Genomic DNA, 13580 nt, shown 5'->3' with positions numbered 1-13580 from the left:
TATAATAACAGTGATAACTCGTTGGGCGCAACTTGAAGTTTAAGTAATAGGGAATTTTAAGTTAGAAAGTGACAAGTTTGTCAGACAGTGTATCCTCTTAGAAATTATAGAGCTGCAATGAAATGAACAATAAGAGATACCTTTTGATATACAGAAGGTGCCACTTATTGAGGACGCCCTGTACCCGCCCATGTCTATATACATAATACATGCTTGTGTGCGTGCGTGTAAGCATAAATGCACGTGTGTGTTGGTACACGTGCGTGGCTTTCAATGTCGCAAAGTTTGTGGGGGCCAAATAGTATTTTCCTTATTGTTTTTGTTTTTCTTTTAACTTGCCTGATATTGATAGAGTATAATCGAGAGTGGGCGACCAAATGTGGGCGCTGGAGGGGGTGGAAATCAATCAAGAATTATTTGTGGGGGAGCAATAATTTTACCCAAAATATGTGTACACCTTCGGGCGGTCTATTTTTGTTTGCCATCTATTTGCGTCAAGTGCCCACGAACAGTAAGAAAGATACAAATAACACAAATAGCAAATTAACTCTCTCAAAGATCTATTGAATGGACACAAAATAAGCTTCTACATATATTAACTATCTGGATAACCAAGTAAACTGTCTTTAAAATTAGCTATTTCTGTTGTTATTAACATTTTTCAGTTCAAATAGGAGCTAGGCCCTTATCTAAGGCACACATACACACATATGCATATATACAAAGGTTCACCACCCATTATTTTGCAAGTAAACAAAAACAGGTTCGAATAGAGCCAAAAGAAATGCGTAGCAACATTCCAATGTCCAATGGAAACAGTTATTAAGAACCATATGACCAAGTGTTTGATTATATTAACAAGTTTATATTATGCTATCTTAATTAGAGGATATTGAATTGGATGAGAAATTCTTATTAGAACCTAATCATGTCATTTAGGATATTTTAATATATTCCAATATAAATCGAGTTTATGTGGGCTTAAATTGTAATGTCATATTCAGAGACCCAAGCGACGATAGGACATAATTTCAATTACAGAAATTCGGATGTCAAAGTGGGCAAGGTGTATTATTATTGCTGTTTGGCGTACCCAAAGTTAACAAATCAAAACAAAAGAGAGCAAAGAGAAGTGGAAAGCACGGAGTAAGGGGCCAAGGGGTAAGGGGCAATAGAGAGTGGGGTACAAACCTGTTCCGCGGGCCGCGTAAGTTGTTGTGGTTGCCTGCATAGACGCCGAGCTGGAGCCCGGCGCGGGGGCGGGGGTCAGTAGCGGTACGGCCGAGGGTCCAGCGCCACTGGTTTTTGTGAATTTCAAAAGCATAGTTTTGGTCCGTCGTCGTATTTGTTGTTGTTGTTGTTGTTGATGATGTTGTGTGTCGTATTCCTTGATATTCTTATTGTAATTGTTGTTATCGATGTTTGTTGTTGTTGTTGCTCGCCGGGGGAGCGTTAGCTGGCTAACGGGACACACTGAGAGTCCAAGTGCCCAAAAAGGCTGCGACTTTTGCCTGCGTCAACGCTTCTTCTTCTTGCTCTTATTTGCCGTCTTCTTCTTCTTCTTGCCCTGTCTATTTGTTGCTATTTTTAGCAACAACAATTCCTCCTCCTTTTTCAGCTCTTTTTCGCTGTCCTCTTACTTGCTCTCTTGCTCTTCCTCTGCGTCTCTCTCTCTATCATTCACTGGATTCCTGCTCCTGACGTTTTTTGTTTTATCAATTATATTACAGTTACAGTTCTTGCCTCTCGCTCACTCACACATTCGCGCTATCTCTGTCTCTTACACGAGTGGGTGCCTGCACATGTGCATGTGTGTGTGTGCCTTGCTCAATTGTTATTGTTGCGTGGCCAAGTGTTTTGCATTGTTTTTTTGGTCGCACTATCACTTGCATTCAATTGCTTAACAATGTCACTGTTGCACGTTAACAAAAAAACACTATTTTGCGCACTATTTGCGGACGCTGTTTCTATTTGCTTCTTCTATTTTTCAACTTGTTGCACAGAGCTGCCAGACCAGCCACGTATGTTATCGACATTCCTCACTGTTATATCGATAACTGGTTGGTGTCTTGACTAATAGTATATGGTGTGGTGAATAACTCGGGTATAAATTGACCGTTGACCCGGACTTAATTTAAATTAATTGCTATTCTTTCATGACAAACTTGATGTGGTAAAAAATAATGAACATAACACTTGCATAACTTCATAACTTCAATGCTATTAATAAAATAAATATATGATGGTTGGAATTAATGCTAATTCCAAGTGAAAACTAATAGTTTAAGCCAGGACTCCAATTCAGGTTCGAGAACTTGCAAATAAATTTCCCAAAATTTCCCACAGTGCGCTATCGATTTTTGATCGTTCGATTGCCGTTTCGATTGCCTGTTCTATCGGTCGAGCGGGCACACTGGTTCGCACGTGTTGCGATTTGCGTGTTTTGAGTATTTTATTTTCTTTCGAGCTTTTCTCGCGTGGATCATGGGAAAATTCCGGTCGAAGCTAAAGCGCCATGGCAAGGGAAAGACATGGAGCAAGGGCCAGTCGGCCACCTCCAATCCCGACCAAATGAAGCACCGTCTAAAGGCCAAATCGCGGTTCTTCCAGCCAAATTTGAGTTTGGGTAAGTTGTTACTTGCCACCTTTAATTTCCACCTGTAACCAAATTCCTTACAGCTGCTGCCACGCCCACCGGCCTCACCATGGAGGCGGTCCACAAGCATGAGCAGCGACAGGCCTTCAATGCGGAAACCACAACGGTTAACGATGTGGCCGGCAGTTTGAAAAGTTTCAAACTGGATGACGATGATGACGGAATGTCCGGTTCCGGCACTGCACCCACCGGCACCTTCAAAACCTTCCAGACCTTCGCATCCAACTACAGCACCTGCAGTAACACAAGCTTTCGTAAACTGCTCACCGGCTTCCGGGCCTCGTCCGATCTTCACAAGGAGATGCTGGCCATTCTGAGCGCCCTTACCGAAATAATCCGCGAGAAAGGCGGTGGCGAGTCGTCCACAGAGTACTTCCTGCTGCTCATGGAGCAGATTGAGGCCGCCACCGAGGAGCGAGACATTGTTGCCGGCGTGGCACTGCTTGCCATGGGCATAAAGTCGGTGCCGGCTCCGGTTCTCAGAAAGCGATTCGCCCAGACCGCTGCCACCATGCAGGCACTGCTCCAGCGGTTCATGGAGGCCACTAACCAGTCGGTCATCCGATATGTAAGTGCAGAAGGGGTTCATCAGAAAGCTGGATAATACATATTTAACGTGGTTGTTGTTTTTTCGTTTACAGGTAATCGGCTGCCTTTCTGTCCTTCTGCGTGCCCAAGATTACGCGACTTGGACGTACAGCTCCACGTTCCAGTACTTTGATGCTCTTTTGGCGTTCAGCATTCACTCAAAGCCGAAGATCCGCAAGGCAGCCCAGCACGCAGTTGTTTCTATTATTCATGGTAGCTGTTTTATGCTGCCGGCGATCAAATCTGATGACAATGAGGAGGATACAGCGGTTGAGCAGCCAAAGGTTAAGCACCATCCGGCTAGCAGCCGCGTGACCAAGTTCTGTTTGGCTCAGTTCAAGCCGGAGGTACTGGCCAATGCCCAGACGACAGTGCTGCACACTTTGGCGCTCCTTAAGGACACACTATCCGGTTTCAAGACGGAGGACATACGCAGTGTCTGCGAGCATCTGCTCTCCATTATGACGGCGGCCAATGTGCTGGTCAGAACGAATTGTTTCCAGGCGCTGCACGCCCTCTTCCTCACAAGGAGCCCCAATTTAAATGCCGCACTGTGCGCCAAACTACTGGCAGCGATACACGAGTACAGGCCGGACAGAAGCGACGTCCGTCAGACGATCGCCTGGGTGACGGTCTTGAAGGAGGGCCACCTCCATTTGGCGACCCTGCAGCTGGATCTTTGCATGCAGGCCTTGCCGCGTCTGATTGATGTTTGCACCACGGATCTGTGGCTCTCGGACCGAACGGAGCTGGTTGTCGGTGTCTCAAATTGTATCAAGGAGCTGCTGCAAGACTGTGTTGCACGCGCTTGTGCAACAGATGAGGATGCGCAGCGAAACAGGCAAAGTGTGGCCAGGATACTCGGTTCACTTCACAAGGTGCTAAATGCTCCTTTCGGGGAGATCTCCAAATACGTGATCCTCATCTTCTCGATCGTCTTTGAGGCCTGCGGAAAGCGATTCGGGTGAGTCTGCAATGATTGTTTACCCATATAACATCTAAAGTTTATTTTGCTTTCAGTAAGGAACTCACACCCTCACTGCTGACAATCTCCAAGCGCTACGACGCCCAGAGCGCACATCGTCTGCAGATCGAGCACACTTTAATCAGTGCCATCAAGGCTTTGGGACCCGAACTGGTACTTACGGCAATACCGCTTGCCGATGGCAAAGGCGGCATGCAGCTGGAACGATCCTGGATGCTGCCCCTTCTCCGCGAGGGGGCCAACGGTGCCAGTCTGCAGTTCTTCAAGGAGAAGATTGTGCCACTGGCCATGGACTGCCAACAGAAGTGGAAGGAGTTCACCGAGGCGAAGAACAAGTCGTCGTCTCACATTTACGAGCTGTTGTGCTGTCAGTTGTGGGGCTTGTTCCCTGGCTTTTGCCGTCAGCCTAGGGATCCGGACTACTTGCGACAGCTAGCTCCCACTTTGGGTGCGGCTTTGGAAAAGAACCCGGAGTTTAGGCCTCCTATTTACGATGGTCTGATGGAGCTGCTCGGGGACAACCAGAGCGCGGAATGCCATCTGGCAATTGGATTGTATGCCAAGAACTTTTTGCCTCGCCTATTCAATATCTACACACAAAAACCGAATGGAACTTACGAAGCCGATCAGCGCAAGCGTGTCCTGGATGTCATCCGTTTGTATATCGCCCGGGCACCCGCTGATGTTCAACTACAGCTCTTTGAGAACGCCCAGGGGCAACTGGCTGCCAGTGCTGTGGCCAGTTTTGAATATGATGCTCTGTTTGATATTAACGCTGCAATTGTGCGCGTGCAAAAATGCAAGGGAATCGAAGCTTATTTCGAGCAGTACATGGCTCCCATTTTGAGGAACGATAAATCGAAATTGGTCGCCAAAGATGAGCAAAAACTGAAAAAGCAGCAAAGGAAGACCTACGAGTATGTACTATTATTGTTAGTTATAGTCACATTGTAGTTTACTTATTCGCTATTCTTTTGTTGCAGACTCCTGCGCGAACTGATGACCTCGGAGCTGCCATCATGCCAGAAGTTTACCCGCAAGAACAGCATTGTCCTGCAGCAAATCCTTCTCGAAGCTTTCAACACCAGCTGCAGCGTTTGTCAGGCATCGCGATTGTAGTAAGTTAAAGTGCCACAAGACCGCCAGGATGTAGCTAAACCATTATTATTCACCCAACAGCTGTCTGAAATCCCTGATGGACTGCCGCAGCAATCTGTCGTACAATGACCAACTTGTGATGAAGGCCATTCCAGAGGCAGTGCTTAACTATAAGGAATTCTCCACTCGCAAGGAGCAGGTGGCCGAGCAGCTAATCAAATCTATCACGCAACTTTATCAAGATGCGGGCAAGATCAACGACTTTGTTGATATCCTGACGGCAGGATTTACCGGCGATGAAACGCTGGTGACGAACACGATTTTGGCCTTTAGGGCTGTGCTCCAGCAGCAGGGTCAACACTTGACGGTGGCCACTTTGGAGTTTGTCCTGCAGCAGGTCTCTGTGTTCCTCGTCCAGAAGTCACGCAACCAATCGGAGGCAGCCGTAGCCTTTCTGATTACATTCATCAAAGTGATGCCCATAGCACTGGTGGCCAATCACCTGGAGACGATTGTGAGCAATTCCACTGATTTAAATTATACACTTGATCTGACTAATCGGCTCTTTCCCTTCAGATGCGCTCCTTGTCGGCCATGACCAAGGATACGAAGCGATACTGCCGTATCCAGATCGGTTATTTCCTTAAGAAGCTCTGCAAGCGCTTCACCACCGAGGAGCTGGCCCGCTTTGTGCCCGGCGACGACGAGGTGACCCATCGCCGGCTCAAGAAGATACGCAAGCAGATGCGAAGGGATACGCGCAAGAAGCAGAGCGAGGAAGCGCAGGCGGATAGCTCCGATGACGAGCTAGTCGGCGGTCTGGAGCAAAAGAGCTACACGTAAGTCATTTCTGGTCATCGTGATTACCCAAAGAACTTCACAACTTCCGCCCACAGCATTGATGATATTCTGGCTGACTCCGATTCGGATCTGCCCGAGGACATGGACGCTGAGGACGAGGGCGGAGCAGCAGCCGCAGCTAACAAGCGCAGCAAAAAGGCCAAGCAGCAGAAGAGCACATACATACGCGAGGATCCCGATGAGATAGTCGATTTGGCCGATCTCAAGTCCATTGGCAATGTGCTGAGTAAGTTAAATTCATTTCAAATTAGCAGAAATCATCATCATTTGCTTTTGTCCCATTCCAGCTAGTGGCTCCGCTCAAACGGCCGCCACTGTCAAGAGCCTAAAGACGAAACCCCAGCTGCCGAACGGCGGCTTCAAGACTGCTGACGATGGACGTCTGATCATCAGCGATAAGGCTCTTCGCGGCCAGGGTGGAAACGATGAGTCCGATTCCGACTCGGATTCCGATGCATCCATGGCGGATGGGACTGTAGCCAAGGAGCCAAAGGCAAAGCGTGGAATGGAAGACGATTCCAGCGACGAAGATGAACTGCAGCAGCAGCAAGCGACGGGTGCCAAGCGGACACGCAAGGGTGGTGATGCAATGAGCACGAAATCGGGCAAAACCACCGCAAGCAGTCGCTATACCGCCGGTGGCAAGGGCATCCATCGACAGCTGGCAGCTGGAAACTCGGATGCCATGTCCGTGAAATCAGGCAAATCTACCAGCCGAACTGCGGGCACTGAGTACAGCAGCAAAAAGGCGAAGGGCGATATGAAGAAGCGCGGACAACTGGATCCATATGCGTACATCCCACTCACTAGGAATAACCTCAACAAGAGGTGGGTATCTAAATATTTAATATTATTGCTATACCCGTCTCTATCTAATGTTCCATCTCTCTCGCCCCTAGAAAACGTTCAATGAACTCGCGAAAATTCAAGAGCGTATTGCGTGGAGCTGGCGCTGAAACTGGAGGAGGCGGCGGCGGCCGGGTGTCCAAGAAATACAAATAGGGCAGGCAATCAAGCTAACTAACTGACTAACTGGATCGTAAAGCTATAGAGATATAGAGATGTATAATAACACCGGGATAGTGCGGTCTGCTGATAAGAAAGCTAAGACGTTGATGATTATTTCCCCTGTTACTTTGCTTAAATATATAAATATAATTAAATATATATGAGCATGTGGAGACGTTGTAAATGCCAGAGATAAAAGAAAAAACAACAACGGAATTGTCATGTATTAAAAGAATCAGGATTTTTTTTTTTGTTGAGCTGCAAAGACTTTGAATAAAGAATTTTGAAAGCAAATTACTTCGAGGTGTTGCGAAAACAAGAACAGTTACGTTAAATTAAATCCAAACAAGCTTTATATTTATTTAAAATATAGTAAATATGACTATTTATTATTGCAAATGCCAAAGTCCAAGTACAGGTTAGTAGAACAAGCAAATACACACTGTTCTGATAAATCAGTCAGCTAAGTTACTCTACACAATGAAAGTCTTCAAATGAGATAATGCTAGGCCCATCCTGTCGGTAGTCAAACGCTGTTTTGAAAATCCTTTTCAATGTGGGTCCTGCTCCATTCCCCGAGCGGATCCAAACCACTCATGGTCTCCTCGATGAAGTGCATCTTATTATCGCTATCCACCAGGACAACAGTGTGTGTCCGGCTGCCGTATGCATGATCTTCGATATGAACATTAAGGGCACTCAATCCCTCGCCCCAGTTGGGTGCACGTCTCTTCAACTCGTCGTCCGGCCAGAATTTGTGCTTATTCCGGAGCAACTGCATCAGCTGGGCGGATAGAGTCTCCACGCTGGATGCCCCATGCGCCTTCACGATCGCCGCGAACTCCTGTTGGCCATGTCGCACCTTCTCGAACGGAGTGTGGGGCAGACTGTTGCCGAATCCGTAGCACTCGCCGTTCTGGAAATCCTCCAGCGTGGGCGGCACATTGCTCAGTAGCTTCACGCGGGCAGGCTGGGATGAAGATCTGTTGAAAACGAGGTCATGTGGTAAGTGGTTTCTCTGTATTCGTATATATGCTTTGTTTGCTCATTTATATTTGTCATTATCTCGATATGTCAAGTTTGGGAAATATAATTTATGGCCACTCATCGCTGATGTTATTGCATTTTAATCAGGAATTATTCGTATAATCGCCAGATAAAAGCAACATAAATCAATTTATATATTGTACTATAATGCACTTTCTAATAATGCTCTTTCAGTGATTACTTTCAATATATTTACTAATATATCAGGTTATTCTGAAAGGGCTGCAAACTTACCCGATTTCGATGGACACAAAGTTGAAGGCGGAGTACTTGGTGCAGTCCTTGAGCAGGCTTCCGTTGTAGTTCAGGATGTTGTGCTCCTCGTCCGCCTGGGTGACAAAGTCCGCCACAATCATGCCGCGCCCTAGTAAGAAATGTTCGTTATTCGATTGTCCCTTACTCGGATTCGGATTCGGGTTCTGATTCGGATTTGGATTCGGATTCGGATGACGGTAGCTGTTGGAGTTGGTGGGCTTGGGGCAAAGGTTAATGCCGATGCTGTTGCTGTTGTGATTATGCGGTTGCAAAATGTTCTTGTGCGCTTCAAACAGAAAAACAGAAACGAAGAAAGTTGTTTTTTTGTTTTGCTTTGCTATTTCTTTGGTCGCTTTTGTGAAAGTTTTAGTTCGAAGCCAAATGGTAGAATGAGTGTGCGTGTGTTCACGTGTCAATTTGGGTTAGTAAATGGCTTAAATGGCCTAAATGGCCCAAAAGGGTTTACCAACTGCATCGCGCGGCTTCGGCTCGCCGGTCAGATTGAGCAGGGCGCCCACCTTGAAGAAGCCAGCGGAATGGCCGATCGCCAGCCAGGTTCCTCCTTCGCGTCCGGGTTCCAGATCGATACCTGAAATGGGAAAATACATAAATATGTGCTCAAGTTGATCTATACTTATAGGTAACATGGTTTAAAACCCAGTTAAGCTGCTGGGAAAGTGAACTAACGAGGGATACTTTCAAATGAACTGCATTTCATTGACTTTCATGTAGATGACATCCTAAAGGATGCAGTTTTACAGAACCAGCTTTTAAGGATTATACTCCAACTAACCATAGACATCCAAGGGCATAAACCCACCACTTACCCCCGTAAACATGGTCGGCATTCGCCCACTTGGCCGCTGACTGGGTGGCGCGGGCGAAGAACTCGTCCCGATTGGAGGCCAGGATGAGCTTGTAGCCGCCCGGCTGCGGATTGGAGTCCGCACAAAAGAATATCACGCACATCGTCTATATCCTCCTATGGTGTTTATGGCTATGGTTGCGATGTGTAGTGCGTAAGGGTCGCGGGACAACTGCGGATGGCGTTCGAAAAGTGGGCTTTAATCTCGGTGGGGTGTCCGTATCAAAATGGCAGGTGGTTCAGCTCAGTCTTCTCTTTGTTACTTTGTGGCAATGGAACTACTACTACGTTGGTTTTATCACTAAATAGCCGTACGTACAGCTGATATACAGTCTTATCCGTTGTTTGCGAGCCCAGCTAATCTAAGTGGTAAATGTAAATGGTTTGGATTGGCGGGTGTTTTCCTGTGAGCCGTGCCTCTATATCGTATCTACATATTTACGGGGCAAAAAGCATTCCCATTATCGCAAACAAAGCAGTATTTTCTTTAATTTCAATGACGGGGTTCGCTTGTTTTGATTTCTCTTTTGTTTTATTGTTTTTTTTTTTAGCGTTGCCAGCTGACGGGGATTCGATAGGAAAGCGTTAACCCTCTACTGCCCTGTGCGATATTTTTGCTATGTACACTGGTAGGCACAATTATTTTGACAAAATGTTCTTTCGTGTTTCTCAGTACTCTTTGATCTTGAGCTTGAACTAAAATTCTTGCTACTTTTTTTATATGCTATTATTAATATGCTATTTATGAACTTTTGCGCACTCTTTGAACGCTGCTGATAAAAGAGTACTGAGGAACACGAAAGAACGTTTTGTCAAAATAATTGTGCCTACCAGTGTACCTTACTCGAATAATGGTGATATAATTTGACTTGTCTTAATGTGTACTTTTCAATTTGAAAGATTTATTTCCTTATCTGCTGGACAATTCAATATGATTATAGAAATCTGACCTTCATATTTAACATTTTATTAGTAGCTTCTAAGAAAATACTACTTTGAAATTGGCGTAACAGGTAGGCGTTATTGCTAGTCACCCATCTCTATTTTCTTACAATGTGTGACCGTTGGTCCAGCAATCGATTGCTTTATAACTGGTTGATATTTAAAAAAATACCTTAAATAAAGGCTTGTAATTAAAATTAGAAAATAGCAATTCATAGCTAAACAAGATATACAATAATAAATTATCAGACTCATTCGGGACCTAAAATCATAAAGGACACTGTTCGTTTAAATTCAATAAAAAGAGTGGATTTTTTAGGGAAAAGTAGCGGTCGGTCGAGAACATTTGGGGGGAAAATCGTGTCGTCATCTGGTAACACTGGCATTCAGCAGAGCAGTGAAAACGACGTTAACATTTCTGATCAATTAAACAATTGGAAAATACGGCCGCAGATCGCGATCTAAACGTACCGCCCCCACCACGCCCACTGCCGCCCACGCCCCCTGGCGCGGGGTCACATCGATAGAGAGCTTTGCGCGTGTGTGTGTGCGTGTATGTGTCGGTCGAGAGGAGGAAGACGAAGAGAAAAAAAAACAGGCAGCGAAAAGCGATAAGAAACGGAACACAACACACTGGAAAAAATTGCGATAAGAAACGGGGAGGAGCGGAGCGGAAATTGCCAAGACTCTGGGATGGATTAGCGGCACAGCCGGACTCTGAGGTTAGCCAACAGTGGGATTAGGACCAGGACCAGCCATGTCCTCCGCCGTTAACATCCAGATCGTATCCATGCCGAATCTGGCCAAGATCGAGAGCTTCCTGAAGGATGTCAGCTACCGGGAGACGATCGAGTACAGTGCCAACTTCAACACGCGCCTGTGCAGCGAGCGGCGCCACCGGCTGCCCTTTCTCGATCCGCAGACAGGCGTCGCCCAGAACCACTCGCAACTCTTCCTGGACAAGCGACAGCGGATGCCCGGCTTCCGGCAGGGCCAGATCTACACGTATCCGGCGGCCCGCTGGCGGAAGAGCCGTCGCCAGTACTTGAGCAAGATGTACAGGTGAGGAATCCGCACACATATCGGTGGGGGATTAGACTGAATGGCAAATACACAAGGATAAGCTATAACTATCCCATAGTTACTACTCTGGGGGATTCAGATTAGAACTTGAAAACACTTTGTCTATGGTTAGGTCACAAAGTCTCATTGACGTGATGCGTCAGTTTAGGTTACGTCCACAAACAGCCAGAGGATTAGCTAAACTTCGTAGTGCAGATATTCCAATAAATTCTAGTTCCAGGTGGTAATCCTATATATAACGAGTTAGGTTTCATTCCGGATAGCCAGAAGTGTAAACATGAGGAATATCATTTGTGTATATGCCATGCAATCTACTTCACTCCAATGTTTATCGTTAGAAAAGCTCCATGTTTATCCTGGCTAATAACGAACTTTCCACTCATACAGCCGCTTTCCCGAGCGCCCCTTCCAGGCGCTACGCAAGGAGCACGAAGCTCTGGTGGCCAGCGGCGTCAATCTGGGACTGAGCAGCCTGACCAGTGGTGTGGGATCAATGCCCGGCAGCAATAGCCTGGCCAGCAGCTCCTCCCTTACGCTCAATATGCTAACGGGCGGCGGAGCCGCGCCGGCCGTACTGGGTTCCCTGCACAGCGATACTGCCCACGATTTTAATGGAGCCTTCAGTCTGGAGGAGTCGAGCTCACTGGGTGCCGCCGGCGGTGATACATCCGACAGCAAGGACAGTCAACAGCAACAACATCAGCAGCAACAGCACCAGCACCAGCAGCAGGCCGTCAAGGAGGAGCATTTGCCCAAGGAGTGGTTCTACGATGAAATGGACATAAACGATGTTGACTCACTGGAGGAGCCCAAGTCGCCGGCAGATGATGAGTACGACTATGATCCGCGCTATGGCAACAAAAAGAGGCGCAAGCGGCGGCCGGGCAAGCGTGGAGGAGATTCTGGCGGCGGAGGTGGTGGAGGAGGCGCTGGCGGTGGCGGCAATTCAGGTGGTAGCTCCAGCTCGCGGAGACGCAGTGCAGCGGCCAGGTCGCGCATCACCACAACGGATGCGGCGCTGGACGCCTCGCTGGAGGCCATCGAATCCGGCGAGAGTGTTCCGGGCAGCAATGGAGGCCCAATCTCCAGCGGTGGCATCCTTAGTGGCAGTCTGGGAGCAGGCCTAGCTGGAGTGACCGGTTCTGGGGGCGGAGGAGGAGCTTCGGGAGCTTCGGCCAACAGCCGCCGATCTCGGGGAGCGGGAACACGCGGCAGGCGACGAACCAAGGGACCAAACAGCGCCGTTGGAGCGGCATGCGATCCGACAAGCCCCGGCATGGTAATCGAGCCACCATCCTTCGAGAGTGCCGCTGCTGCGGTGGGCGTGGTCGAGGACGCGAACGCCCATCTGCGCAACTATCGGAAGTATCTGTAACCGCTCTATCAGCAACTAATTGGACGTGTAATCAATCAAACCCCTTGTTTTCGCATTGTTTTCTCGCCTATTGATCGACCTACTTTTCGCACATAATTTAAAGATAGTTTTAAAGCCTTAGTTGATCACTGTTGCCCCCGACAAAAGGATAAGAGGAGGAGCCAAGAAAGAAATGAAACAAATACATTGTGGACCAGGGACAGAAACAGGATTAGAATCAGGATCACGATCAGAACCGCGCACCAGGCCGTAGCCAATACAATTCCAATGTTTCGCCTCTCTTAATTTTACGTTCCCATAGCCAATTGATTGTTGTTTTTTGAACTACCAATAGACTGGCGAACTTCTCTATAGGATAATTTGAGCTGAAACTATGGGATGTAGAAAACATTGTTCGATCAATTGAAATGTAGTTGTATGTTTAGCAAACCTTTAGGCCGTCAATAAACATTATATAAGTTAGTCAATGATTTGATAAAGAAGCTTTTCCGAAATCCTTAGGCAATTCTTTATAAAATATTTTGGGCATCCTCAATGCCATAAGTGAAAAGTAACTCCACCGTTTGTGAAACAACATATTTTACATTATGATACGAAAGTATATAATTTTGCAATATTTACAATGGGATCTTGAAATGATTTTACGCCTGGTTTCCAAAGATTGGCTTAGAGAAGTTCGCCAGTCCATTTCATTATATTGTACATTATATATATGAGTGTACAGACATTATACTATATATATATTTACATGCATTATATTTGCGACTCTACTTAAAGCAAGTCCACCTTTTGGACTGGCTCTCCACCTAATCGCAAT

General features: G+C 46.8%; 4 protein-coding genes across 7 annotated transcripts in view; 2 read left to right on the top strand and 2 right to left on the bottom strand.

Moving 5' to 3' along the window:
• The window catches only part of LOC6524637 (basic-leucine zipper transcription factor A), a 39014-nt gene extending 36998 nt beyond the window's left edge, over positions 1-2016 (bottom strand). Inside the window, exon 1 of one of the 2 annotated variants that reach the window (XM_039375672.2) lies at positions 1192-2016. In XM_039375672.2, the coding sequence (XP_039231606.1) occupies positions 1192-1324 (133 nt within the window). In that variant the 5' untranslated portion in view covers positions 1325-2016. The remainder of the gene's footprint in view (positions 1-1191) is intronic. The other variant, XM_039375678.2, reaches the window with a different exon arrangement.
• A 372-nt stretch (positions 2017-2388) lies between these two features.
• Positions 2389-7490, top strand: LOC6524636 (RRP12-like protein). Its single transcript, XM_002100457.4, has 10 exons — positions 2389-2626; positions 2680-3224; positions 3298-4208; positions 4265-5146; positions 5213-5347; positions 5409-5841; positions 5904-6166; positions 6224-6414; positions 6476-7016; positions 7088-7490. The coding sequence occupies exons 1-10, from the start codon at positions 2485-2487 to the stop codon at positions 7188-7190; spliced, it is 4146 nt and encodes a 1381-aa protein (XP_002100493.1). The 5' UTR covers positions 2389-2484; the 3' UTR covers positions 7191-7490.
• Positions 7491-7553: 63 nt separating this feature from the next.
• Positions 7554-9918, bottom strand: LOC6524635 (transport and Golgi organization protein 2). 3 transcript variants are annotated; one of them, XM_002100456.4, is made up of 5 exons: positions 9683-9918; positions 9326-9535; positions 8965-9087; positions 8478-8784; positions 7554-8179 (listed from the first exon to the last, which is right to left on the bottom strand). In XM_002100456.4, the coding sequence occupies exons 2-5, from the start codon at positions 9465-9467 to the stop codon at positions 7723-7725; spliced, it is 1029 nt and encodes a 342-aa protein (XP_002100492.2). In that variant the 5' UTR covers positions 9468-9535; positions 9683-9918; the 3' UTR covers positions 7554-7722. The 3 variants fall into 3 exon arrangements, with proteins under 3 accessions (XP_002100492.2, XP_015045798.1, XP_015045799.1); XM_015190312.3 differs by having other exon boundaries at positions 9326-9918; XM_015190313.3 differs by having other exon boundaries at positions 8478-8607; positions 9326-9914.
• Positions 9919-10648: 730 nt separating this feature from the next.
• On the top strand, positions 10649-13230 carry LOC6524634 (putative lysozyme-like protein). Its single transcript, XM_002100455.4, has 2 exons — positions 10649-11367; positions 11776-13230. Exons 1-2 carry the CDS (start codon positions 11063-11065, stop codon positions 12761-12763), a joined length of 1293 nt encoding a protein of 430 aa, XP_002100491.1. The 5' UTR covers positions 10649-11062; the 3' UTR covers positions 12764-13230.
• The last annotated feature ends 350 nt before the right edge of the window (positions 13231-13580 follow it).

The sequence above is a fragment of the Drosophila yakuba genome, chromosome X (assembly GCF_016746365.2).
Source record: "Drosophila yakuba strain Tai18E2 chromosome X, Prin_Dyak_Tai18E2_2.1, whole genome shotgun sequence".
Lineage (NCBI taxonomy): Eukaryota > Metazoa > Arthropoda > Insecta > Diptera > Drosophilidae > Drosophila > Drosophila yakuba.
The sequence above is the reverse complement of the archived record's forward strand: the minus strand, read 5'-3'. Positions and strand labels throughout refer to the sequence as shown.